This window comes from Leuciscus leuciscus (genome assembly GCF_965113295.1).
Source record: "Leuciscus leuciscus genome assembly, chromosome: 8".
NCBI lineage: Eukaryota > Metazoa > Chordata > Actinopteri > Cypriniformes > Leuciscidae > Leuciscus > Leuciscus leuciscus.
Genome location: NC_138732.1, coordinates 931,367 through 956,092, shown reverse-complemented (window position 1 = coordinate 956,092; position 24,726 = coordinate 931,367). Strand labels below are relative to the sequence as shown.

Sequence of the window (24,726 nt, the reverse complement as noted above, 5' to 3'; positions counted from 1 at the left end):
TGTGTGTGAGAGAGAGTGAGATGGGTAGGTTTAGGGTTAATGTAGGTAAATAGAAAATACAGATTGCACAGTATGTGTGTTGGTTTGCATTAATGATCTGATCTCTGACCAGATTTTCTCCCTGCAGACCGTAAGAGACTGGCGGATCAGAGACCGCGGGCCAAAGAGGCTCGGAAAGAGAAGAAGGTCCTGGAGAAGAAAGTGGCTCTGAGCATTCAGAGAAAGAGAGACTCCAGGTCTGTGGGGATTCGCCAACAATACAATTATTCTTATTTTCCTATTATTTTCTAACTTAAGAATAAGTCTTTCTGAATTCCCAAAAACATTCCTTAAAAATGTTCTTGCAACAAAACTTAAGAAGAATTCAAATTCTTAAAAGGAATTTTCTTAAAAATCATTATGAATAACCTCTTAAAGTCAGGATAACCTCCAATTCGTCTCAATTCCCCAAAGATGAGATGTTGGATACATTTATTGGTTTGTTTAAATATAAAGCATCACAACAGAACACTAACTGCATATAATACACATTACGATTATTAGAGATGTGCAACGATTATTGATCATGTAAACAACGATCAGACTTTTTGCAGAAATCAAAAAATGAGTCAAATAGGGACCTTGTTTTGGATTTTACACATGTTAGTATAGTTTTTGTTAATATTTTGAGTTAGATTTTATATTTTCTGTTTTCATTTTAATATTAAAATTTTAGTAATTTTGTTCCGTGTTTTGTTTAATGTCACTAACACTTTACAATAAGGTTTCGTTTCTTCAACACTAGTTACTACCTTAGTTGACATGAACTAACAATGAACAATACTTCTACAGCATTTATTAATCTTGGTCAACGTTAATCTCAACATTTACTAATACATTAAGATCAAAAGTTGTATCTCTTAACATTAGTTAGTGTACTGTGAACTAACATGAACATTTTTTTATTAACCTTAACAAAAGTTAATAAATGCTGTAATGCTCATTGTAAGTTCTAGTTAGTTAATATATTTATGTTAACAAATGAGACCTTATTGTAAAGTGTGACTAATTTTTTTTATTAATTTGTAGTTTAGTTTTAGTTATTTTACTAGTTCAACTTAAACTAAACAAAAATGGCAATTGTTGCCTGAGAATGTAGCTAAAATAAGTAGCTCATTTCAACGCTTGCACCTTGGAACCTGTTTCAACGTTTGTGTTCTCGAGCTCCAAACACTGCTGTTGTGTGAATGAGTCTGAGCGCATTAATGGTTTTCTATGAGAGCGGTGTCGTGTTAGCGGCCCCTGAGTTAATAACTAATGATCTTTGCAATGGAAGTGAATCAATCAAAACTAACTTTATCTGGACAATAACTTTATTCTAGAGCTGCTGTAAAAAGCCTAAACAATCTCTGTTACTGTAATCTCCTATTATCACTGTAAAGCTGCTGTGAAACATCTATATTGTTAAAAGCTCTGTATAAATGAAGGTGACTTGACTTGACTCTTTCTTTTAGAAAAGAGGACGACAGGAAGAAAAGTGACACTGAGGGGGATTCCGTCAACAAAGATGTAAGTTTCTCTCCTTCTCCAGCTTTTTCTCTCTGTCTATCATATCAGGGTTCCCACGTGTCCTTGAAATCCTTGAAAGTTTGTGAATCTGAAAAAAAAAATTCAAGGCTCTGGAAAGTTTTTGCAAATAAACACACAGATACAGCTCCTCGAAAGTGCTTGAATTTATTTTGTAGAAGTTTTCTGGAAAAAAATCCATATTATTCCCTCTGGTCCACTAATGTGTTAATTCGCCAACACTTCGTGGCCTATGCACACTAACGCTAGTTACGCGCATTTACGCGTTACATTAAGTGTTTTCCGCGTGAGGTACTTTGTGTTGTACGTTGCCATGATGTTCACGCGCACACGAAACTACTACGGTGGAACCTCAACGTTTCATGCAAAAGTTAATATCAAATCATTTTAGAATACAGTAAGTGCACCGAATATTCTTCAGTTTTATGCAAAACAGAAATACGACAAATAGAATATCAGATCTGTCATATGGCCAAAAATAAATGCAAAAATAAAAATTTGAGGGTATTGGACCTGGAAAGTCCTTGAACTTGAAGTTAAAGGAGAACTCCGGTCAATTTTAACATTGAGCTCATTTTTTTGTAAATTTGGAGTGCTGTCGATTGTCAAGTTCACGCGCATATGATCACGCGCGTGAACTCGACAATCGACTACTTTGGACTTCAACCGAAAACAGGATGTAAATACAGGTATGAGCGCTGGCCGAATTAACTTAATTTTTCTTCATATCTTTCACATCTACTGCAGTCAGATTCACCCGTGTTAACTCTAAAGGAATCACTCACATTGGCTGGGCACTTGTAATGACACATCAAGGATGTTAAGAGGGTAAAAGCAGGTTTAAAATATGCCCCATTGAAGTCAACAGGGTGCAAATTTTAAAAAGAGGATAAAACGGTGTAGGCAACACCGATTTTTGTCGTTGTTCTCTGTATTGACAGCACTCCAAATTTACAAAAAAATGAGCTCAATGTTAAAATTGACCGGAGTTCTCCTTTAACCAAGGTGTGGGAACCCTGATCAGTCGTGAGCATCTCTGTTTCTCTTCAGGTGAAGTCGGTGAGTCTGAAGTCAGTGCGACGACTGTCCGATCTGGAAGATCAGCGCAAGAAGAAAGCAGACGGCGAGGAGAAACTCCCTGAGAAAAACCGTGTTCACTCCTTCATCTTGGATCTGGAGCTGGGAACCGAGGAACGCCAGAGGTCGGCAGGGAAAACGGTTCGGAAAGAAAAGGAGCGCAAGGATAAAGAGAAGGAAAAAGAGCGTCCTGATGAACGACTCAAGCACAAACTCCGAAAGACCGGAGACGGAGACGAGAAAGATGGAGGAACCGCGAGAGGAGCAGCTGATGAGAAGAAGGGGTCAAAGGTCAAGCCGGACCGGAAGAGTTCCGTCTCATCACGAGAGGTCAAGACAATTGTGACGGAAGCTGCGGATGAAGAGAACCTGAAGAAAGGAAAGAGCGAGAAGGAGAAAGCGAAGGTGAGCGGCAAGAGTCTCCGGCGTCTGGACTCCACCGGCTCCTCGGAGGAGAGGTCAGAGGTCGAGGCGGGGTCAGAGGTCAGCCGGAAGAAAGACAAGCACCCTAAAGAGGCCCTGAAGAGGTCAAAGAGTCATCCAGAGGGTAAACCGGGAGAGAAGCTCAAGGTGAGGTCGGAGAGGAAGGATTCGTCATCGGACAAGAATCATTCGCAGAAATCAATCTCGGAAAACGAGAGCGACATCCGAAAGGTGGAGGCGGGGTCAAAGGTCAGATCCTTATCGGAGAAACACAGGACTAAATCCCAGAGTACTGCTGGAAAATCGGATAAAAAAAACGAAGCCAAGACTAAAACGGGAAAAGAGGAAAGGAAAACCTCAGAGGAGAAAGCGAAGTTAGCGAAGAAAACAACCGAGAAGAAGTTGCCGAAGGATCCCGAGAGGATATCAGGAGCGAAGGAGGATTCGAGCGCTGGAGATCCTGAATCAGTCTCCAGCACCACAGTACACCCGAACGACCCGTACGGTGCGCTGAGCGACGTCACTCCCGAATCCGAGGACGAGGGCGTGTCCGTGGCAGAACCACGCCCCCTGAGCACAGAGCCCCGCCCCCTGAGTGCTGAAGCCGACGCCCTCCTGAGCCTGATGGACGTGTGCTCCTCCGCCTCGGAGCGCCAGGAGACCGAAGCAGATCTGAAGATGAAGGAGGCGGCGCTAACGCTGCTCTCCATGGACCCTGATCTCGCGCGCTCCTCGAGTCTCGTCTCAGAGTCTCCGGTCGATGGGAAAACACTCCCTACAGGCGCTGGAAGTGTGTCGTGTTACGCTGTGAAGGAGCCCCAGGATGCAGGTAGTGTATCGATTACGATAATAGATTGTTCTTAACATTAACCTTCATTCTTCCCTCACACTTTGTAAAACGTATGTATTCATGGCTCAAGTGCGACAAAAGTCCTAGGGTCTTGGACCCCTCTGATGAACACTCAACTTTTTTTTTTCTTTTTTTTTTTTTATGATTTTCGAGTCAAAATGACCTGAGGGAAGGCTGAGGGTAAACCATGCACTTTGCAAAATATCTAGCTCTTGTTTTTTTTGTCAATATCGCACACGCTAACACACACAAACACGTGCATCATCATATGCATGTGAATAATAAAACCTCATAATAACTGATTTCATCTACTAGCTGCATCTGCCGCCACAGTGGAGCCTATGGAGACGGAGCCTCTGCAGGAAGTGACATCAGAGGTGAGATCATGACGTCATGTCCTCTACAGTCTCAGACTGTTGGGCTTAACTGCACAGAACCGATCTCTGCTGCTTTTACGCTTATTGGCTTAGAACAATCATGAGGTTATGCTTCAGTTATACATATATTGTTTTTTTTGTTCATGAAATCATTCTTTCATGTTGAAGCAACAGTACTTCATATGCATAGGCTGTATTGCATTTACATTTACTTTTTAATAATTTAGCAGACGCTTTTATCCAAAGTGACTTACAAATGAGGAGAACAATATAAACAATTAGACCAACAAGAGGGCAACAGTATACAAGTGCTGTATCAAGTCTCAGTTTAGGGCCGTTCACACCAAGAATGATAAATATAAAGATAACTGTATAACTATATTTGCGTCCACATCAATGAACGATAACGGTCTAAGCTCTATTTAAGTTTTATTCTAAGCTTGCGCGCTACGGTTTCAAACTATGTACAACGTTCTTCTTGCATTTACACGGCTTTAACTAGCAGATGCCCTCAGCAGTCTATGTTTTGAGTGAAGCTAGTGTAATCGATCTAATGATCTACAGTGAATTTAACTGACGTAGTCAATATAGTGGATTAAAAACTTTTTCCATACAGTGGAAAAAAAATCTTTTTGAAAGTGATCCCAACAATGTCGTTCCTCATATCTTTATCGTTATAGTTGTGGTGTGAACTGTGCTATTCTTTAATATGGAGAACGATTATTAGAACTATATCTTTATCGTTATATTTATAGTTATCGTCCTTGGTGTGAATGGGCCTTTAGTCTTGTAGGCAAACATCAGTGCCTTGAATTCAATGCGACTGGCTATTGGCAGCCAGTGCAAACTGATGAAGAGAGGAGTGACGTGGGCTTTCTTTGACTCATTGAAGACCACCCTGGATCGGTTGCAAAGGCTTGATAGTACGTGCCGGAAGGCCCGCTAAGAAAGCATTACAATAGTCCAGTCTGGAGAGAACAAGAGCTTGGACAAGGAGTTGTGTGGCCTGCTCTGATACGAAGGGTCTAATCTTCCTAATGTTGTATAAAGCAAATCTGCAGGACCAGGCCGTCGTAGTAAAATGGTCTTTGAAGCTTTACTGATCATCAATCACAACTCAAAGATTCCTGGCTGACCTTGATGGACTTATGGATGATGAACCTACAGCTGGATGGAGAAGTTGTAATTGTTGGGTTGGCTGAGACCACAAGCAGTTCTGTCTTCGCAAAGTTGAGTTGAAGGTCATGGTCCTTTATCCAGCAAGAAATGTCTGTCAGACAGGAAGCCCTGACGCACTTCAGTAGCTAGATGATAACAGTGATGGGATGAACCATGTTTCTGAATAACAGATCCTAGTGATGACATGTAGATGGAGAAGAGAAGCGGTCCCAGCACTGAGCCCTGACGCACTTCAGTAGCTAGATGATAACAGTGATGGCATGAACCATGTTTCTGAATAACAGATCCTAGTGATGACATGTAGATGGAGAAGAGAAGCTGTCCCAGCACTGAGCCCTGACGCACTTCAGTAGCTAGATGATAACAGTGATGGCATGAACCATGTTTCTGAATAACAGATCCTAGTGATGACATGTAGATGGAGAAGAGAAGCGGTCTCAGCACTGAGCCCTGAGGCACTCTAGTAGCTAGATGATAACAGTGATGGGATGAACCATGTTTCTGAATAACAGATCCTAGTGATAACATGTAGTGGAGCAAAGAGTGTCTGTAGCACTGTTAGTGTCCAATGCTGAAAACTGAGCTGGTGGAGGAAGTGAGGATGAAACCATAGAGGATAGGCGAGAGGGAGAGATTGAGTCTAGGTTACACCAAAGGTGACCTGCGGATGTGTGCGTGTCGTGTCAGGAGTCAGTTTGAGATTAAAAGTGATGAGGAAGTGGTCTTAGATGTGCAATGGAGTAACTAAAGTGTTGTCCGTGCAGCAGTAGGCGCATATAGACAAGGTCCAATTGGTTACCTGATTGGCAACAAAGAATGTGATCACACTGTTCACTTCTGCCTCATACGCTGTTCTGCAGCCGCCTGCTCTCTTCTACTTTGGAGATGAGTCGTTTGGCATGTAAAACAAGCCTAATTTATCAGATTCATCCTGTGAGTTCTTCTGATTGCTGGAGTGTCATATTACTATCTCCTGTAATATGTTGGTGCTTTTCTTTCAGGTGGGGGATGAGCAGACAGATGAAAGAAACAAAGAGAGAGACTCACAAATACTTACAGCAGACGCAGCTGAGCCAACGCAGACGCTCACTGTAGATGTTAATGAGTCCACGCAGATGCTCACTGTAGACGCAGCTGAGCCAACGCAGACCCTCACTGAAGTCGCAGCTGAGCCAACGCAAACCCTCACTGCGGAAGCAGCTGAGCCAACGCAGACCCTCACTGCAGATGTGGCTGAGTCCACATTGATGGTCACTGCAGACGCAGCTGAGCCAACGCAGACTCACACTGCAGATGTGGCTGAGTCCACTTTGATGGTCACTGCAGACGCAGCTAAGCCAACGCAGACTCACACTGCAGATGTGGCTGAGTCCACATTGACGGTCACAGCAGACGCAACGGAGCCAAAGCAGACCATCACTGCAGACACAGCTGAGCCAAAGCAGACCATCACTGCAGACACAGCTGAGCCAAAGCAGACCATCACTGCAGATGCAGCTGAGCCAATGCAGACCCTCACTGCAGACGCAGCTGAGCCAACGCAGACCCTCACTGCAGACGCAGCTGAGCCAACGCAGACCCTCACTGAAGTTGCAGCTGAGCCAACGCAGACCCTCACTGCAGACGCAGCTGAGCCAACACAGACCCTCACTGAAATCGCAGCTGAGCCAACGCAGACGCTCACTGCAGAAGCAGCTGAACCAACGCAGACGGATGATATTGAGCCGATGCAGACCCTCACTGCAGAAACAACTGACTCCACACAGACGCTCACTGCAGACGCAGCTGAGCCAATGCAGACCCTCACTGCAGACGCTGCTGAATCCACCTTGACTGTCACTGCAGATGCAGCTGAGCAGACGCAGACCGTCACTGCAGATGCAGCCTTGTCAGTGCAGACTTTGGCTGAAGATGCTTCCGATCCCATGCAGACGATCATTACAGACACTCCTGAGACGGTACAAACCCTCAGTGCAAACATGGCTGAGTCCCCTGCGCAGACCCTTACTGCAGACGCAGCTGAATCAACGGCAACAGTCACTGCAGATGCAGCTGAATCAACGGCAACAGTCACTGCAGATGTGGCAGAGCCTGCGCAGCCCCTCACTGCAGACACAAAGGAGACCAATACAGATGAGCCTGTGCCGACCCTCATAGAAAAAAACGCTGAACTTCCGTCGACATTCTCCGCAGACGCAGCTAAGCCCGCACAGACCCACAGTGCATACACAGCAGAGCCTGCGCAGATGCTTACAGCAGATACAGTGGAGCCTGCGCAGACCCTTGCTGTAGACACAGGGACAGATGCAAACGAGCCCATGCAGACTCATGCAGTAGACACCGTAGCGCTTGCGCAGATAGTCACCACAGATGCAGTTAAGCCTGTGCAGACAGTAGCTGAGTCTGCGCAGACAGTAGCTGAGCTTACGCAGACAGCCACCACAGATGCAGTTGAGCCTGTGCAGACAGTCACCACAGATGCAGTTGAGCCTGCGCAGACCGACTCTTCAGTTGCAGTTGAGCCTGCGCAGACCGACTCTACAGATGCAGTTGAGTCTGCGCAGTCCGACTCTACAGATGCAGTTGAGCCTGCGCAGTCCGACTCTACAGATGCAGTTGAGCCTGCGCAGACCGACTCTTCAGTTGCAGTTGAGCCTGTGCAGACAGTCACCACAGATGCAGTTGAGCCTGCGCAGACCGACTCTACAGATGCAGGTTAGTGACAGTGATGATTAGGAGTGTGTGATTCTGATTATGAGTGTGTGATTATCTCAGTGTAACCCGTGCGTCTGATGCAGGCAGCGCATCTGTCTCAGACGAGCAGGAACAGAAGTCGTCAGACGCCTCTGAGACGGTAACGAATCGTTTCATCAGCAGATATTATGCAGGAAATCATACTCATGTCATTAATGCTCATGACTTTGTGTGATCAGGTGGAGCAGACAGAGAGCGGCACACGGAGAGGACGATCATCTGCTCAGAGGGCAGGTGTGTGTGTGTGTGTGTGTGTGTGTGTGTTAATGTAAAATAACACAGGGCTCCAGACTGCAACCCAATGGTGGACCCAATTTTCCTGCCGGTGCGACCAAAATTTGATGTACAGTTGCAATCGAAATTATGAAATAGCTCAACACAACAAATGTTTCAAGTGGTTTCCCCAAATTTAACTGAAATGCAACTTTTGCAATGACTTATGCAGTTTCAAATAGTCTGGAGCCCTGTAACATGTTTCCTGAATGATTAATGTGTAGAATCTTAAATTAAACGTTCTTTATCTGACTGCAGCAAATCCAACCAGAACCGATAATGAAAAAGAGCAAACGTCCAATAAAGAGGTGAGTTTTCTTTGCGCACACTCTCTCTCTCTCTCTCTCTCTCTCTCTCTCTCTCTCTCTCTCTCTCTCTGTCTGTTCTTCTATTAAAGTGTGTGATGTGTCTGACAGTGTGACGATGATGATGACGATGATGAAGATGATGAAGAGAGATCTGGAGTGAGCAGGACTCCACGCAGAGGAAGATCCTCCAAAGCATCTGATGTTCCTCAGAGAGAAACGCGTAAGAGTTGCACACGCTGTGAGCTGTTCTCCGCACACGCTCCGGGTCATGTGACCGTTTTTCTGCTCTTTCCCATCAGGCTCTGCTTTACAACCGAAGGAGGCGGAGCCAGCTGTGGAGGAGGAGCCAAAAGAGGTCTTTATATTCTTCAGTTTTGATTTAAAGAAAAAAACACTTGATTCTAATTTAAAAAAGATGAATTATAATAACTATTTTAATAGCTATGGTCTTTTTCCTTATTTTTGTCGAGTTTGTTGACCAGCAAGACTTCCACACAATTGTCAGTTTGAAAAATATTATTAGTACATGTAGTATTTATGTGAATATAACAAAGAATCACTGTTATCATCATCATCATCATCATGCCAAACCTTTACAGAAAAATTTACTTTCAGGAATATTTTATGTTTGTTTATGATGAAAGTGAGACACAAGATAACATCACTCTCAGAGCCACTGCTATTTATTTATTTATTTTTCCATTATTTTATTTTATTTTTTTATTTCAAGGCCAAGACGCTACATTCACTGTTTAGTTTTGAGATTTTGGTTTATTTTGCCTTCATAACATAATTTTTTTTCAGACTGGTAAAAAGAAAACATCTAAAATACACATTTTATTGCACTTTATCTGTTTGAGTCTGTAGATTTCAATTATAATACATATCTTTACAGGTTTTTTTCTCCACTTCAGCAGAACTTGTAAATACCAGAACTTAGTTTCATTCATATCTATATTCTGAAGGTTTTTACTGAGGGGTTTGTTCATATATCATTCACACTGATTTATAGAACTTTTTATTCCTAAAAACATGGTGAAAACTTGGGGTTTTTTCTGTCTGTTGGCAGTATTTCCTGATTTATGGAGTGATAAAAAGAGAAATCAAAAATCCCTTCAGTAAAAACCTTCAACTCTAGTGTGTCAACAAAATCAAACAAGAATTTTGAACATGGCTTTATCCAATGTTCAGATTAATGTTCTGGAAATATATGCAAATTCGTGCATATTTCATGAGACAATGTCTCGTTTGTATATTTAAACATTTAATAAAACTGTAATACAATTTTTTTTTTTTATAAATTCACTGAGGAAGTATGAGATGTATATTAGTTAACATGTTCACCCTATTCACCTGTAGTGTCTGGCCTTCACAAAAATGATTTTTAATTGTTTCACTTTTTTAATCAACAATAACAACAAAGCAAAAGTCGTTCATTTAAAGATTAAATTAACCTGAAAGTTGCTTTCAGAAGTTAAATTGAAAAGTCTGAGAGAAATGTCATGACCATATATTATACCAAATCTTAGCCAATGAGGAGATGTTTATTCCAGGTCATGTGATCAGTGTTTTAACGCTTCATAGTTTGGTTTTTGAAGTATTTGTTTTGTTTTTATTATCAGGGTCGCAGGAGTCGACGCTCCACTGCTCAGATCAGAGACGCTCCCTCAGGTGAGAGTCTGAAACACACACACACACACACACACACTCACTCACACTCTCTCTCTCTCACTCTCTCTCTCTCTCACACACACACACTCACTCTCTCTCTCTCTCTCTCTCTCTCTCACTCACTCTCTCTCTCTCACACACACACACACACACACACACACACACACACACACTCACACTCTCTCTCTCTCTCTCTCTCTCACTCACTCACTCTCTCTCTCTCACACACACTCACACAGAGACTCACTCACTCTCTCTCTCACACACACACACACACACTTGTCTGTTTGTGTAGATGATCAGGTTCTCTCTCTCTGCAGTGAAACCTGCACTGAAGCGCAAGAGATCATCAGAAGAGCTTCTGTGTTCCACAGCAGAACCAGAACCGTCAGCCAAACACAGGAGCGATGAAGGTCAGTGTGTGTAAACCAGTTTGTGTAAAACAGCAGTCAGAAGCTCACACTGAACGAAGCCTGAATGGTTGTGTTTGATTTCTCTCTCAGCGAGTGTGTGTGAAGATCAGGACGTGATCAAAGCCAGCGATGAAGACGAGGAGAGGAAAGATGAGGAAGAGGTGTGTGTGAGCGAACAAACACTCCTGACACTAAACCATCAGACATATGATGAATCACTGACTGACTGTGTGTGTGTGTGTGTGTGTGTGTGTGTGTGTGTGTGTTCAGCGGAAACCTGCCCGCCGCGGACGACCCTCCAAAGCGTCCTCCACTGATGACTCGGGTACGAGAGCCGTGATATTACATCATAACTTTAAAATTGCCAAAATTAAAAGTCATCGTTATAGTTAAAGTATTAAGACTCATTATACTGCGAAAAAATTATATTTTAAATATGTTGAAAAATATTTCATTTCTATTATTTAAATTATTACTTTTTTTACTCACTGTTATAGTTACTATATATACTAATTTATTCACTTTATTTTAATAAATTTTTTATATTTTAATGTATATATTTTAATCAGTTGCTTATTTATTTTTAATCTAATTTTGATTTTGAATAAATGTTTTTCTTACTCATTATAGTGCTTTTATAGTACAGTATTTATTAAATAATGTGTATATGCATTTATTTTAATCTATTTCTTAATCATTTGCTTATTTAATTTATTGTTTTTTATTTTATTTCCTTTTAATATAATTTTTCATGTTTATTTTAATCCAGTATTTTGATTGATTTGACTCGCTCGGTATCGTACTGTATGTATTCATTTATTTACTAATTTAATCTAATCTTTATTTATTTACTCAGTTAAAATAATTATTCTTTTTAATAGTTTTCATCTAATGTTTATTTATGTCAATCAAATTTTTGAATACATGATTACAGTTTTTCTTTCTTGTTATAGTACTTTATCAATTTACTCTTTCAAACTTTTATTTATTTACTTTATATTTTGTTATGCATTTATTTATTTTTATATAATTATTTGTTTGTTTTAAGCCATTTATTTTATTTTAATTGATTACATTACTCTTCGTACTGTTATAGTACTGTTGATTGATTTAAATATTTTTATCAAATTTTTTTTCTCTTTTTTTTTGTTTAAATCAAATGTTTCTTATTTTAATCTAATTTGATACATATACATTTACATTTAATACATTTTTTATTTTATTAGTGTTTAATAAGTGATTGTGGAGGATGTTCAGTGTGTTCCTGCCGTTCACAGACACCGGAGCGTCCGAGAGAAAAGACGGAGAAAAGGAGGAGGACGAAGAGGAGACGAAAACACGAGCAACGACCCGAGCCGCGTCCCGTCTGGAGGCAGAGAAGTACTGATCCTCACACACTCCTCACACACACTCCTCACACACACTCCTCACACACACACTCCTCACTCACACTCCTCACTCACACTCCTCACACACTCCTCACACACTCACACTCCTCACACACACTCCTCACACACACTCCTCACACACTCCTCACTCACACTCCTCACACACACTCTTCACACTCACACTCCTCACACACTCCTCGCTCACACTCCTCACACACACTCCTCACACACACTCCTCACTCACACTCCTCACTCACACTCCTCACACACACTCCTCACACACACTCCTCTCACACTCCTCACTCACACTCCTCACACACACTCCTCACACACACTCCTCACTCACACTCCTCACTCACACTCCTCACTCACACTCCTCACACACACTCCTCACTCACACTCCTCACTCACACTCCTCACTCACACTCCTCACTCACACACTCACACACACTCCTCACACACACTCCTCACACACACTCCTCACTCACACTCCTCACTCACACTCCTCACTCACACTCCTCACACACACTCCTCACTCACACTCCTCACTCACACTCCTCACACACACTCCTCACACACACTCCTCACTCACACTCCTCACTCACACTCCTCACTCACACACACTCCTCTCACACACTCCTCACACACACCCCTCACACACACCCCTCACACACACTCCTCACTCACACTCCTCACACACACTCCTCACTCACACTCCTCACACACACTCCTCACTCACACTCCTCACTCACACTCCTCACACACACTCCTCACACACACTCCTCACACACACTCCTCACTCACACTCCTCACTCACACTCCTCACACACACTGCTCACTCACACTCCTCACTCACACTCCTCACACACACTCCTCACACACACCCGTCACACACACTCCTCACTCACACTCCTCACTCACACTCCTCACACACACTCCTCACACACACACCCGTCTCACACACTCCTCACTCACACTCCTCACTCACACTCCTCACTCACACTCCTCACTCACACTCCTCACACACACTCCTCACACACACACACCCGTCACACACACTCCTCACACACTCCTCACTCACACTCCTCACTCACACTCCTCACTCACACTCCTCACACACACTCCTCACACACACTCCTCACACACACTCCTCACTCACACTCCTCACTCACACTCCTCACACACACTCCTCACACACACTCCTCACTCACACTCCTCACACACACTCCTCACACACACTCCTCACTCACACTCCTCACTCACACTCCTCACTCACACTCCTCACTCACACTCCTCACACACACTCCTCACTCACACTCACTCACACACACTCACTCACACACACTCCTCACACACACTCCTCACTCACACTCCTCACTCACACTCCTCACTCACACTCCTCACTCACACTCCTCACACACACTCCTCACTCACACTCCTCACTCACACTCCTCACTCACACTCCTCACACACACTCCTCACTCACACTCCTCACACACACTCCTCACACACACTCCTCACACACACTCCTCACTCACACTCCTCACACACACCCGTCACACACACTCCTCACACACTCCTCACTCACACTCCTCACTCACACTCCTCACACACACTCCTCACTCACACTCCTCACACACTCACTCACACACACTCACTCACACTCCTCACACACACTCCTCACACACCGTCACACACACTCCTCACACACACCCGTCACACACACTCCTCACACACCGTCACACACTCCTCACTCACACTCCTCTCACACTCCTCACTCACACTCCTCACACACACTCCTCACACACACTCCTCACACACACTCATCACTCACACTCCTCACTCACACTCCTCACTCACACTCCTCACACACTCACTCACACACTTCTCACACACACTCCTCACTCACACTCCTCACTCACACTCCTCACACACTCACTCACACACACTCTTCACTCACACTCCTCACACACTCACTCACACACACTCCTCACTCACACTCCTCACTCACACTCCTCACACACACTCCTCACTAACACTCCTCACACACTCCTCACTCACACTCCTCACACACTCCTCACACACACCCGTCACACACACTCCTCACACACCTGTCACACACACTCCTCACTCACACTCCTCACTCACACTCCTCACTCACACTCCTCACATACACCCGTCACACACACTCCTCACACACTCACTCACACACACTTCTCACACACACTCCTCACTCACACTCCTCACTCACACTCCTCACTCACACTCCTCACACACTCACTCACACACACTCACTCACACACACTCCTCACTCACACTCTTCACTCACACTCCTCACACACAGTCCTCACACACACCCGTCACACACACTCCTCACACTCACTCACACACTCCTCACACTCCTCTCACACACTCCCCTCTTACACTCCCACACTCCCCTCACACACTCCTCTCACACTCACACACACACTCCTCACACACTCCTCTCACACTCACACACACTCACACACACTCACACTCACTCCTCACACACCCGTCACACACACTCCTCACACACTCACTCACACACTCCTCACACACACTCCTCTCACACACTCCCCTCTCACACTCCCACACTCCCCTCACACACTCCTCTCACACTCACACTCACTCCTCACACACTCCTCTCACACTCCAACCTTCACATCAGTGAATCATTCCTCATTAGTGTGATCTGTGTTTCAGGAATAAACCCAGCAAGCCGTCGACTCGAGCTCTGAGTAAACTGAGCGGGAAAGAGGAGCACTCCCCGAACACACGGTGTGTCTGTCTTGAGCGACAGCTTTAAGCTTTTTAAACTCTCTATCTAAACTAGGGCCGTCCAAATGGCTGAAAACCTAAATTTGAATTTCTTTCTTAAATATTAGCTAAATTTAAATTATATTCAAATACTTAAAGGGATAGTTCACCCAAAGATGAAAATTAGCCCATGATTTACTCTCCCTCAACTCATCCTAGGTGTGTATGACACTCTTCTCTCAGACAAATACAATCAGAGTTATATAAAAGTGCATCTGTCCATCATAAAAGTGCATAAGGTTGCAGCGAGTCATTTTGGTTGAGTAAAGTTGGCAATAAACTCACGGATTTGAACTTCACGGATCAATATATCATGAGCTAAACGTTACTACACAAATATATATATTTTTATTTTTTTTATTAACAACACAGCCGCATCCGCACGCGCATCTTGACACAACAAAAATATATTTTTATTTTATTAATTTTTTTGACGAATATTCGAATTTTTATTGGACAGCCGTACTCTAAACCATCACACTTCAAGCTTTTACAATTCTCAAGCCAACATCAGAGTTTGTTCACACTGTGTGTGTGTGTGGGTGTGGCTGAACACACACTCATTCTCTCTCTGTGCGTCTCAGGTCGGTGAGAGGACGGAAGCGTGACACCAGTCCTTCGCTCTCTCGCACTCGAGGACAGAAACCTGAAGATCCTCCGGCAAAGAGAACCAAACGATGATCACACACTTCTGCTTCTGATCGCCTCATGTTCATGTGTGTTAGTAGTTTCAAGGTCAGAGAGAGTGTGTGTGCGCGAGTGAGTGAGTGAGTGAGTGAGTGAGTGTGTCATATTTCTGTCACCATAAAGATGCTCATTCTGTGAATGTCATTATTGTTCCATTTTATATTTTTACCTTTTTATGATAAATTCCAGTATTGATCCGAGATCCGATCTGTCGTGTTTGTTATATTTTGTTCTGTGTGAGATGTTTATTTTACTCTTTAATCATTAACTTCAGCTTATAATGTAGACATACATCATCAGTATTTCCAAAAAAGTAATGTTTTGTTTCGAAAGTTTAAGGTTTTTGACATTGAGTTTATTATTCTGGTCTGAGGTTCAGAGGAACCTGACCAGACGAAACTGTGTGTGTGTGTGTGTGTGTGTGTGTGTGTGTGTGTGTGTGTGTGTGTGGCTGAACACACACTCATTCTCTCTCTGTAAGAGACGAGCCCGTTTCTTCCAGTCTGAGGTTAAAGATGAATTTACACTAACAAATATCTGTCAACAGAGTGAGAAACATTATCTTAATTCAATAGGAACACAAGAAATAAGACTTATATTATTGCTGCATTTTGATACATTTTTCATAAAATAAAACGTAATACTGTATAATTAACTTTGCATTTGAAGTTGGTGTTAGTCTGTAGTCATTAGAATTTAAAGGGATAGTTCACCCAAAAATGAAAATTCTGTCATCATTTACTCACCCTCAAGTTGTTTCAAACCTGTATGAATTTCTTTTTTCTGCTGAACACAAAAGAAGATATTTTGAAAAATGTCGATGGTGTCCATCAACTGTTTGGTTACCGACATTTTTCAAAATATCTTCTTTTGTGTTCAGCAGAAAAAAGAAATTCATACAGGTTTGAAACAACTTGAGGGTGAGTAAATGATGACAGAATTTTCATTTTTGGGTGAACTATCCCTTTAAACTTTAATTTATAATGTGAGATGAAGAGATTAAAAATCCCTTTACAATATTATCCTGCTGCCAGTAAAACACTAAATACTCAACACTATAACAGAACAACTCATTAAACATTATACACGTGCACTGTGATAACTCGTCCTGCAGGGGGCGCAGAACACACGTGCACTGTGATAACTCGTCCTGCAGGGGGCGCAGAACACACGTGCACTGTGATAACTCGTCCTGCAGGGGGCGCAGAACACACGTAAAACATTCTCATTTAAAATCGAGCTAAGCGGGTTTTTCTGTTGGTTGTCATATCTGTATTTGTCCACACGGCGGCGCCACATTCAGAGAGAAGCGCGTGTGATTGGCTGAAAGACTCACGTGACTCCATCGTTTCGATCTATAGGCCTTTATTTACAAGCTAAAGTTGAAATACACACAACAGATAAACACAGCACACCGCGTTCAAACAGGTCCGCGGGAAACATTAGAGAAAAGCCGAATTGTTTCATAAACAATGTGAAAATAACTTTTTTTAAAGAGATTAAACTAAATAAAAAAACTGAACTGAACTGAAAAAATAATAAAATAAAACTGTATTTAAATAAATGTTTAATACATTAGACTAAAACAAATATATTGAATAAAAAATATAATAAACTAACGTCTTTGATAAATAAATAAAAATAGGCTACATAAAAGAATATTTAAAATAAATGATTTGATTTACACAAACAAAATAAAGAGGTTTTATAAAACTAACAAACTATTTAAATGAATATAAATACGAAACGCAGTGTACAAATGTAAAAATAAATTAAGAAAAATATGATTGAACTAAATAAATTTGAAAACTACTAAAAAGAATGAAATACATTTTTGTTTAGATAAATAAATACTATAAATAAAAATTTATATATTAGAACAAATTGATAAACTAACACATTTGATTCAAATCAAATTTGACAAGTACATAAGTAAAAACATTTAAAATAAATGTCATTATGTCACAACACCTTTATAGGCTAATATCCATTTTCGCGGTATTTATTGGGTCTTTATACATTAAAATGAAATAGTCGCCTTTTAAATGATGTGGTGATCATGAAAAGCCTTGGGTTAATAACACACACACACACACACACACACACACACACTGATGTGTTGAGGGGACAGGTGAGTGTTTACCTGTGCGCGTGACCTGATGCTTCAGTGTTTTACTCCAGTCTCGCTCTCGGTCACGCGCATCTGAGCTCGATGGGCTTTTACATGAGTTTCATATTCCAGAAATTACAACAGAAAGAAAGTCTTCACTGGCACGAGCTGCTGTCATCCGTGTCACGCCATTCTTTCCATGAAGTCTGTCCTGTCAGAGTGTGTTACATCTCTCTCACACACACACACACACACACATTCAGACTCGACACACAATTATAAGCAGCGGGAGCGAGTTGTTGTTTTGACTTTTATTGCGCCTGGCGCGTTCATGTTTTCATTATCCCTCTGCATGCACGCGCAATCTACACTTCACGAGCTTGACAAGTCCCCGAACGCGTGCACGCCCACGGTGATCCCTCGATCGCGAGCATCTGCAGAGTCACAGATAGTCACTTTTTTTTTTAATACACAAATAGATATTCATGTCACTTTTATCAGACACACAGGAACGCGCGTGAGTGATGCGCGTGGCCGCTAGATGGAGAGAGAGACGCGCGCGCGCTTACTGATATTTACTAAGAATTTAAAATCATTAATAAACATCATGTTATCGGAACTAAAAACATTTATGCGAGGGGAAAATACAATTTCTATTATTAATTTGTGTGCATGTAAATGTTCTTTATTGTCATCAGTTTCAGATGCAGAATTACTGGATTCACTGAAGTTGTACAATAAACTGAGTTCGTCATATTATATTATTTGCTCGTATTATAGGCTGTTAAAAGTAAGCCGTAATTATGTAATTTGTGTTGATTTAGTGAAATAATGCAGTGGAATCTAGGATATATTTTGGTAAAAACACGCCAGAAAAATATAGCGTCATAATTCTCGATTAGACGAAATTGAAGAAAAACGTCTTCAAATATGAGCGCCGGAAGGAGGAGATTAATAAACATTAATATTTTGTTGTTAGTTTTTATTAAAGTCGAGTTGAACTTCACAACTCTATGATAATCCAGTGTGACGCTCAAAGTCCAGTAACATGATTTATTAATCGGCATCAGTTAACATTCAATTAAAGTTTTTATTACGTGTAGGATAATCATTTCCCGTCAACGCTCAATAAACTGGCTTATTAAATGTATTAATTTCAGCTATTCTTTATTTAGCTACTGAAATTGACACAGTAACAGTAGTTTGGTTAATTAAATTTTTTGTCGCGAACGTTCACAATGTCATGTATGATGTCAGAGACACGATATCACAACAAGAAAATATCATTTAGAATTATTTAAAGCGACACTTATTTATGCGATACATTCGAGGAAATTCTGCGGCTTAAATTAAAAAAGCGGCTTCAAAAATATGAATCCAGAGAAAATCAAATAAGAAGAAATTATTTATTTATTGCTGTTCGGTTTATTATTAGGCTATTATTATTAGTATTACAGGTGATGTTGCTGTTAAATTGAAAAATATCTGTGACACGCATATCCATTAAATTAATATTAATATCTCTAGCCTAGCGTTTTTAGGCCTCGTTCATTTTGCCAAAAAACATGGTCAAATATGACGCGGATAAGAGGAGAAATTAGTTTGACAAGATATTTCATTCTAATTTTTAATTAGTTTATTTTTGTGGAATACATACATAATATGCGGAGTGTTTTAATGAATGAAATGATACAAATAAAGATAAAACAAATAATTAATTTCCATACCTTAAATAAAAGAAGCGCACAAACACGAGCGCTTTTAGTCATAAATAAATTAATGAAATGCGAACAGAAAGTAGAAGTTACTTACAGCGTAATACATGATGAAACTCCAGTGACCTGAGAATATTAACGAGTTTATTAATAAAAACGATTATTATAGAGCTGCCGTTATTTTTTGCTCCGTCAAACCGTTCAAGCGCGTGTTTAGATGATAATTGTGCGCGTTCAGTCCGCGTTTTGTCAGACCTACTTTTTTCATCCGCAGCGCGTATTTTAGTTGTCAGTGTGATTTTAAAGGGTCATTGATATCTTTTCATTCTCTCCTCGGGTGTTTAAGGGTTAATGCGCTGTAAATATGCGCGAGTTCTTCACAACCAATCAGAACGCGTTACAGCTGCCAGACTGGCCAATGGGCGTGAGTTGAGGGTCAGTTTGATCCGCAGGTGAAGTGGATAGTAGCGCTGTGTGTTCACACTCACACACTCGCAGTGGCGAACACACACACACACTCCCTTCACGCGATGCGACCGAACTGCCGCCACGGGGCTCGATCTGGAGCGCGTAACCCCGGAGCTAGTGATCCACAGTGACTTTTCCTACTTAAAATGGCTGTTCGCAGCAACTCTCTGATGCCGTTCTCCATTCAAGCCATTCTGAACAGAAAAGAGGAGTCTCGGCATCTCAACGATCTGGATGTGTGTTTCTCGAAAAGCGAGTGCTGGAAAATCTTCGAAGAGATGGACGGAGCGGATCGGAGCGATGAGAGAGAGAGTAAGAACTACGACTCCGACTCCGGGCTGAGCGAGGACAACGACACCAAAGCGCAAAGCGACGCGAAGCCCGAGAAAGACGCAGATTTAGCGGAGGAAACCGATCAGGAGTCAAAACACGGCAAAGGCCTGAGCGACTGCGTGTCCGGTGAGTGGAGAACCGTTCCTCTGACTCCAGCGGGAACACTGATTCATCTCTGTTCACTCCTTAAACTTCTCCATTGGGATCGATCACCCATGGAACCACTACAGCTTCTTTACAGTGAAAAAAAAAAGTTATAAATGTGTTCGTTACACTAAGAAAAATTGGTTCTTTTAAGAATTTGGTTCTTTGTGGAAGCAACAATGGTTCTTCTTTGGGATCTTTATTAAGTTGCCTTGAAAAATATCTAACGATACTATTTAAGCTTATTGTAATTCTTCTTAGACTAAAGTTTCTCAACGCTCGCTGCTACTTCTAGACTTTTCATACTACATCCACCAAACTCAGACTAGACATTCACACTGTTCTGATTTATAGTGTGCTTTATTCTCTAACTGATGATTTTCCTTAAAAATGGCGTTTAAAACTCAGAAAAATCCTTTAGACTTACATTGACTGAATGTTCAAATGACCCGAGACTGTTTGTTCAAACTCCAACCGTCAAAAATTCAAATATTGACAGTTGAAGAGATTTAAAATTTAAACTGCCATTCTGTGTGCTATTTCTTTATCTATCTATCTATCTATCTATCTATCTATATCTAGCTTATCTGTCTATCTATCCATCTATCTAGCTTATCTAACTAGCTATAGCTTTTAAAACTACTAAACCAAAACTTAAAACTATTACAAACTGAAAACCTTCAAACTTCAAGCTTTTAAAACTGAATGTTCAAATGAGCCAAGACTGCTCGAACTCAGACGGTAAAAAATAAATCAAATAAAAAATCTAATTTTGACAGTTGGAGAGGCTCATGAGACTCATTTAAACTGCCATACTGTGTACTATTTCTGTATCTACCCATCCATCCATCTATCTTATCTAGCTAGCTAACTAGCTTTTAAAACTATTACAAACTGAGAACCTTCAAGCTTTTAAAACTAGGCTACTTCAAACTTTCTGTCTAGGCAACTTCACAGTTTGTCTCGTCCATCTCGACTGTGTGTAAACTGAAGTCGTGTGTGTTTGTCGTTCTCCAGACTGTAACGGGACGGAGGAGAAGAGCGTCGATCAGCCCAAGCAGCGGAAGAAGCGTTCTCGCGCCGCGTTCTCTCACGCGCAGGTGTTCGAGCTCGAGCGGCGCTTCAATCACCAGCGCTATCTCTCCGGGCCGGAGCGCGCGGACCTCGCGGCCTCCCTCAAGCTCACCGAGACGCAGGTCAAGATCTGGTTCCAGAACCGACGCTACAAGACCAAGCGGCGTCAGATGGCCGCGGATCTGCTGGCGTCGGCGCCCGCGGCGAAGAAAGTGGCCGTGAAAGTGCTGGTCCGGGACGACCGGAGACAGTACAGCCCCGGAGAACTCCTGCGACCGCCACTCCTCGCGTCCTACTATTACCCGTACACGTACTGTCTCCCCGCGTGGGGCCTGAGCTCGGGGAACCAGTGACGCGCTCGCGTATTTATTCTACCAAAGACAGTCGTTAACTGACCGGGAGATTATTCACAGAACTGCTGAAACAGCCTTTTTATTCTTCGTCTTTTTCCTCTTCTTCTTCCAAGGACTGGTATCAGTTTTGCTCCTATAAAAACACTTAGGATTTTATTTCAGAATATGTTTGTTTTGTTTTTTTAGCAAAATGTTCTTTGTTCTTGGTTGGAAATAAACAGCACTTGATGTCGCGACCGCACCCGCGGGTTTAAGGTAACGGTAAGACTGGCACTTTCCCCTCAACAATCCTCAACAAAGAATTAAATCAGAGATAAATATTAATCTGTTGGTCTTCTTCATAAGCGAGCCGTGGATTTTTTTCATATGGATGTATCTGTTTTCATATTAGTGTAACGTGTTTTTGTTTAAAGAAAAGCATTAAAGCGTATATGAAGCATAATTTCATTCGTGTTTCTCACATTTTGTGAGATGTCATTTCTGTGTATCCTCAGCGTGAAATTAATGAGCCGTGACATGAGCCCACTGGACTTATTAAAATATGTTATTAGACCAAAAAAAAAAAAAAAACAGCAAAGACAAGTTATCATTTCACGCAAAACGAATAAAACCACATCTCGAGTGTTTTTAGGGGAAAACCGGTTAGTTCCGCGTTCGAGGGTTTTTATGTGTTTTTGCATTATTTTATAGGAAATCTGCCGCTAAATGATGTGTTAAAGATGTTTCAGATCATCATTATAGTTTATCTCTACAACCTCGTTTAGGCCTGTATTTATAGTCTATTGCACTCTAAAATGCTGGGTTGTTTGGGTCAAAAATGGACGAACCCAGCCGTTTACATTTTTTTAACAAAATTAAAGCGTTAATTAAGATTATAAATGAAGCCGTGTAAACAATAATAACAACAGTAAAACCATCACCGCTATGTTCAATGATAATAATATATAGTAGCCTTTGATTTAATGTTGTTTTATCTCGCGTTTCAAACACTTTGATTTATGCGCGTGCGATCAGAACAAGGCCTCGCGAGACTCTCCGAACTCATGTTATTACACAGATAATTTAGTGAAGTATTTGGGGGATTATATATTAAGTATTTTGTAAAACTTTATTTTACAGTGTCCTTGTTACGCATGTTACATGCAGTTACTGTAATAATAACTATAAATTATCCATAATTACATTTAATCCTAACCCTATAAGTACATGCATTTTATTATTATTATTATTACACAGTAAATGCGTCGTTACACTGTAACACGGACACCTTTAAATAAAGTGTATGAATTACATTTCAATAAAACTGCATATCGCTTGATCTATTGTGGTTAATCTGGTAGAGCGAATTTGTATTTCCGAAATTGAGTGTTTAGAAGGATCTTTCTGTGCAGAGATATGCATTTGACAAAAGTACATGGATTTTTTTTATAATAACTTGATCGGTAAAAAGCCTCTGAAGTAGTCCTTGATGATGATGATGATGATGATGGTGTTTTATTGCATTTAAGCTGAAAATGAAAAAAGACACATAAAGACTGTGACTGCATCTCTGACTCTCGGGGTTTCGCTCGTTGAGGAGCAGGTGGAGATGATGAACATGATGAAGAGAAACTCATCTGATAAACCGCATCTGTTCTGATGATCGAGGATTCAGGTATGAAGAGGATTCAGGTATGAAGAGGATTCAGGTATGAAGATGATTCAGGTATGAAGAGGATTCAGGTATGAAGAGCATTGTATGTGCAAAGACAGTCTTATAGTGAGTGATTATGATTGCGAAACATCAGATTTCCCAGCGCTGTTGATCTTCTGTGTTGTTGAAGTCAGTCTTCTAGTCCTATACAGTCTTTGAGCTCCAGAAACACCGAAACCATCAAATGAACGGATTAAACTTCAGAAATTCACCGTTTGTAGACGGGATTAAAAATGTAAAATACACGCAAGAAATGATTCTGCTATTTGAGTCACACAAGGCCCGAGTGAGCGCATTATATCGCTTTAAACAGGATTCATCCCATTTGCTTTGTTGGCAGTTTTCAGGTGGAAAGTTCTTGGATTTAAATAATGTATGCTGGGAAATTGGATGTATATTTGACAACAATCGCCACATTAATGCCTTGCTGAATCCATTGATATGCCAGTAAAAGGTTAATATCAAGAAAAGTAAGGCCTACAATGCCATTTCTTAGCATGAGTTTTCCCTGTGGGTGTAGGCCTGTCTGTTTCGGGTTAACATGTGCCAGTGCATTCGAAGACTTTGAATTGATGGTCCATATTTTGAAGTAAATTCTCAGAGAGCGCACTGTAAGAAAAAAGAAAAAATTGCTGCTTGGATCAACTTGGATGTTTGAGTCATTTCAACTTAAATTACATTAACCTAAGTTAAGTTGAATCTTGAATAAATTATAAAAAAGTTGAAAATTGCTTAACTTATTTTGATGAGTTAAAGCAATTTAAAAACACTGAAACTTATTGATCATATATATATAGGCTATATATATATATATATATATATATATATATATATATATATATATATATATATATATATTTTTTTTTTTTTTTTTTTTTTATTATTATTATTATTATTTTTTATTATATATATTTTTCAATAGCCTATATATAGCCTATATATATTTTTTTTTTTACATTTTTTTGTGCTGAGAGTGATGCGTCCAAAGAAGAGCACGAGCCTTCACTACATTCTTCGGCATAAATGCAGCGA

The 24,726-nt window shown here is 41.2% G+C and overlaps 2 protein-coding genes across 4 annotated transcripts in view; both read left to right on the top strand.

The window, feature by feature from the left end:
* Positions 1–16,011, top strand: part of bod1l1 (biorientation of chromosomes in cell division 1-like 1) — a 28,578-nt gene extending 12,567 nt beyond the window's left edge. Inside the window, exons 8-24 of one of the 3 annotated variants that reach the window (XM_082176839.1) lie at positions 128–236; positions 1,494–1,548; positions 2,617–3,895; positions 4,232–4,293; positions 6,474–8,026; positions 8,275–8,326; positions 8,406–8,460; positions 8,758–8,807; positions 8,916–9,027; positions 9,107–9,162; positions 10,430–10,478; positions 10,799–10,891; positions 10,982–11,058; positions 11,162–11,216; positions 12,169–12,271; positions 15,004–15,078; positions 15,702–16,011. In XM_082176839.1, coding sequence (XP_082032965.1) covers positions 128–236; positions 1,494–1,548; positions 2,617–3,895; positions 4,232–4,293; positions 6,474–8,026; positions 8,275–8,326; positions 8,406–8,460; positions 8,758–8,807; positions 8,916–9,027; positions 9,107–9,162; positions 10,430–10,478; positions 10,799–10,891; positions 10,982–11,058; positions 11,162–11,216; positions 12,169–12,271; positions 15,004–15,078; positions 15,702–15,798 — 3,932 coding nt within the window. In that variant the 3' untranslated portion in view covers positions 15,799–16,011. Of the gene's footprint in view, positions 1–127; positions 237–1,493; positions 1,549–2,616; positions 3,896–4,231; positions 4,294–6,473; positions 8,188–8,270; positions 8,327–8,405; positions 8,461–8,757; positions 8,808–8,915; positions 9,028–9,106; positions 9,163–10,429; positions 10,479–10,798; positions 10,892–10,981; positions 11,059–11,161; positions 11,217–12,168; positions 12,272–15,003; positions 15,079–15,701 lie in introns of all 3 variants that reach the window. The other 2 variants (XM_082176838.1, XM_082176837.1) reach the window with 2 other exon arrangements.
* A 1,621-nt stretch (positions 16,012–17,632) lies between these two features.
* nkx3-2 (NK3 homeobox 2) lies at positions 17,633–24,299 on the top strand. Its single transcript, XM_082177159.1, has 2 exons — positions 17,633–20,556; positions 21,592–24,299. The coding sequence occupies exons 1-2, from the start codon at positions 20,244–20,246 to the stop codon at positions 21,999–22,001; spliced, it is 723 nt and encodes a 240-aa protein (XP_082033285.1). The 5' UTR covers positions 17,633–20,243; the 3' UTR covers positions 22,002–24,299.
* Positions 24,300–24,726: the final 427 nt, after the last annotated feature.